Raw genomic sequence first — 932 nt, 5'->3', positions numbered from 1 at the left:
ATGTTTTGAGGCTGGCAAAGCTAATAATATGGGACGAGGCTCCTATGACTCATTGACATGCCTTTAAAGCATTGGATAGGACTTTACAAGACATCATGTCGAGCGATCAACTATTTGGTGGCAAAGTAGTGCTACTGGGAGGGGATTTCCAATAGATTTTTCTAGTGGTTCTAAAAGCTGGACGAGAGGACATCGTAAATGTTGCTTTATGTTAGGCAAAAATTTGGAGATACACAAAGATCTTGAAGCTCGCACAAAACATGTGGGTGCTTCAATGCGCTAACGGTACGTCAGAATGTGAGTTCATGCAGTGAATTTTGGACATTGGAAATGAGATAAGAAAGGGCACAAAAGAAAGTGTTGTTGTAATTCTGGTGAAAATGCTTTTGTAAAACAACTCCATGGAGGGCCTGATTGAGTGGGTATATACTGGACTTTCACAAGTTGTGAACTTTGCATCGTACTTTGGAGAGCGTGCAATTCTTATACCTCAGAACCTTGAAGTTGATGCAATCAATAATGCAGCACTAAATGCAATGCCAAGGGAGAGAAATGAGTATTTAAGTGCAGACTCAGTGAATAGTATAGATGCAGATTCATTTCTGTATGTAATAGAGTACCTCAACAGCCTCGACCTTGGCATTGGTTATCCACCTCACCAATTGGTTCTGAAGATAAATGCTCCAATCATTTTGATGCGCAACCTGGATCCACAAAAGGGACTATGCAACGGCACTCGATTGATATGCAAAGAGTTCCACACAAAGGTGTTGGAGTCTGAGATCATCACTGGTATGCATATCAGTGACAGGGTGTTCATTCCGAGGATAACCTTTATTCCAAGCAATTTGCAACTACCGTTTGATATGAGGAGGAGGAAATTCCCAATTCGATTAGCATTTGGCATGACAATTAATAAGGCCCAAGGTTAA

At 41.0% G+C, this 932-nt stretch overlaps 1 protein-coding gene across 1 annotated transcript; it reads left to right on the top strand.

The window, feature by feature from the left end:
* The first annotated feature begins 401 nt into the window (after positions 1-401).
* LOC147886677 (uncharacterized) lies at positions 402-932 on the top strand. The gene has a single exon (XM_087395298.1). The coding sequence runs from the start codon at positions 402-404 to the stop codon at positions 930-932; it is 531 nt and encodes a 176-aa protein (XP_087251424.1).

This window comes from Dipteris shenzhenensis, chromosome 24, assembly GCF_047967505.1.
Source record: "Dipteris shenzhenensis isolate YYH24624 ecotype China chromosome 24, Dip_SZ_1.0, whole genome shotgun sequence".
Taxonomy (NCBI): domain Eukaryota; kingdom Viridiplantae; phylum Streptophyta; class Polypodiopsida; order Gleicheniales; family Dipteridaceae; genus Dipteris; species Dipteris shenzhenensis.
Note: the sequence above shows the minus strand (reverse complement) of the source record. Positions and strands in the feature narration are given on the sequence as shown.

What these genes read in the sequence shown, in the direction of transcription:
- LOC147886677 (XM_087395298.1), top strand. Translation starts at nt 402, where the DNA reads ATGGAGGGCCTGATTGAGTGGGTATATACTGGACTTTCACAAGTTGTG.